The 1,426-nt window shown below is 34.2% G+C and overlaps 1 protein-coding gene across 1 annotated transcript in view; it reads left to right on the top strand.

Moving 5' to 3' along the window:
- Positions 1-1,426, top strand: part of CSMD1 (CUB and Sushi multiple domains 1) — a 2,584,888-nt gene that overhangs the window by 1,896,413 nt on the left and 687,049 nt on the right. Inside the window, exon 22 of the mRNA XM_006895025.1 lies at positions 436-592. Within this exon, the coding sequence (XP_006895087.1) occupies positions 436-592 (157 nt within the window). The remainder of the gene's footprint in view (positions 1-435; positions 593-1,426) is intronic.

Below are 1,426 nucleotides of genomic sequence, written 5' to 3'. Positions count from 1 at the left end.
TTGGTCCAGTGGTGAGAATGTTTGTCTTCTTGACGTTGAGCCTCAATCCATATTGTAGGCTGCAGTCCTTGACGCTCTGCAAGAAGTGCTAATGGTAAAGTAGATAAATACTGGTACTTCAACTGTATTTTGTTAAGTTAAATGTAAAGCAGCTGTCATATTGTTGAGTTGAATCTTATCCTTGTCAATGTCCAAGACTCTAAATCTTTTAGGAGGAGACATCCTGTCTCTCATCCATGGAGCAGTTTGTGAATTTTAACTGTTGGTCTTTTAGGTTAGCAGAGAAATGGGCTTTGAAGTACATCATCAGAGCTCCGTATATTTTGAAGTTCTTCATAAAATTATATCCTCAATATTTGAGTTTTGTATTAAATCTGGTAATTTAAAAAAACCCCAAACTTAATAGAGAGGCTGATGCTATCAATTTTCTATTAGGTATATGATGGAAAAGACAGTTCTTCTCGTCCCCTGGGAGCCTTCACAAAAAATGAACTTTTGGGACTGATCTTGAATAGCACTTCTAACCACTTGTGGCTAGAATTCAATACCAATGGATCTGACACGGACCAAGGTTTTCAACTGACTTATACTAGTAAGTAACAAATTTTTAAATAATCACTTTTGTGTTGTTGTTTTGGTCAGGATATATCTGCTCGTTAGTGATTATGGTTGATTTTCTTTTTTATGACGCTTGCTATGTTTTAGATTTACTTCAACTCTGTGTCCTCCTCAGTAAATAATAAACTTAAATATATTAAGTAAGACTTTTTAAAATGTATTACTAAGAAATAATAATGTAATAATGTCTTAACTGTAGCATACTAGACATGAAACAAATGGTATTATATTTAGAAACAGATGTTTCAAAATACTGGTATAATTTATTCACATAAAAAATCATATATATACATAAAATTGATTTAGAATTAATGAGATTTTATGTAATTGGTGATGTGTACTAAATACTATCACACATCAGTGCTTTTATATAGCTATTATTATAGGTTTAACAATATCTATGCGAGGAAAGGATGGGCAACTCCTTCCGTGTGATTAACTGCCTCTGAAAACTCAATGGAGGGTCAGCTATGGGTCAGTTCTGCCACAGCAGTACACAACAACAATAACAACAATATAAATATACCTCTGTGTGTATAGCTACCTTCATAATAAATCCTTAATTCTTAGGTAAGAAAAATTAAGCATGGGTGGAGGGATAGCACAAGAAGGGAAAACCCTGTTGGAGAAGTTTTTGGATGTGCATAGGGATTTGAGTCTTAGAAGATCACACTCATCTATGTTATCTTCTCCTGGTTGTAGGTTTTCCAGGATACTGGGAAGACTGTTTATGTTGTGGATTAGGACTTCTAGTGTTGTTCCTCGCTTTTCTGTAATGAAGTTTATAGTCCTTGGTTTTAGTCCTAGG

This window comes from Elephantulus edwardii, unplaced genomic scaffold, assembly GCF_000299155.1.
Source record: "Elephantulus edwardii isolate Elephantulus edwardi_28Jun2011 unplaced genomic scaffold, EleEdw1.0 scaffold00154, whole genome shotgun sequence".
Classification (NCBI taxonomy): domain Eukaryota; kingdom Metazoa; phylum Chordata; class Mammalia; order Macroscelidea; family Macroscelididae; genus Elephantulus; species Elephantulus edwardii.
Note: the sequence above shows the minus strand (reverse complement) of the source record. Positions and strands in the feature narration are given on the sequence as shown.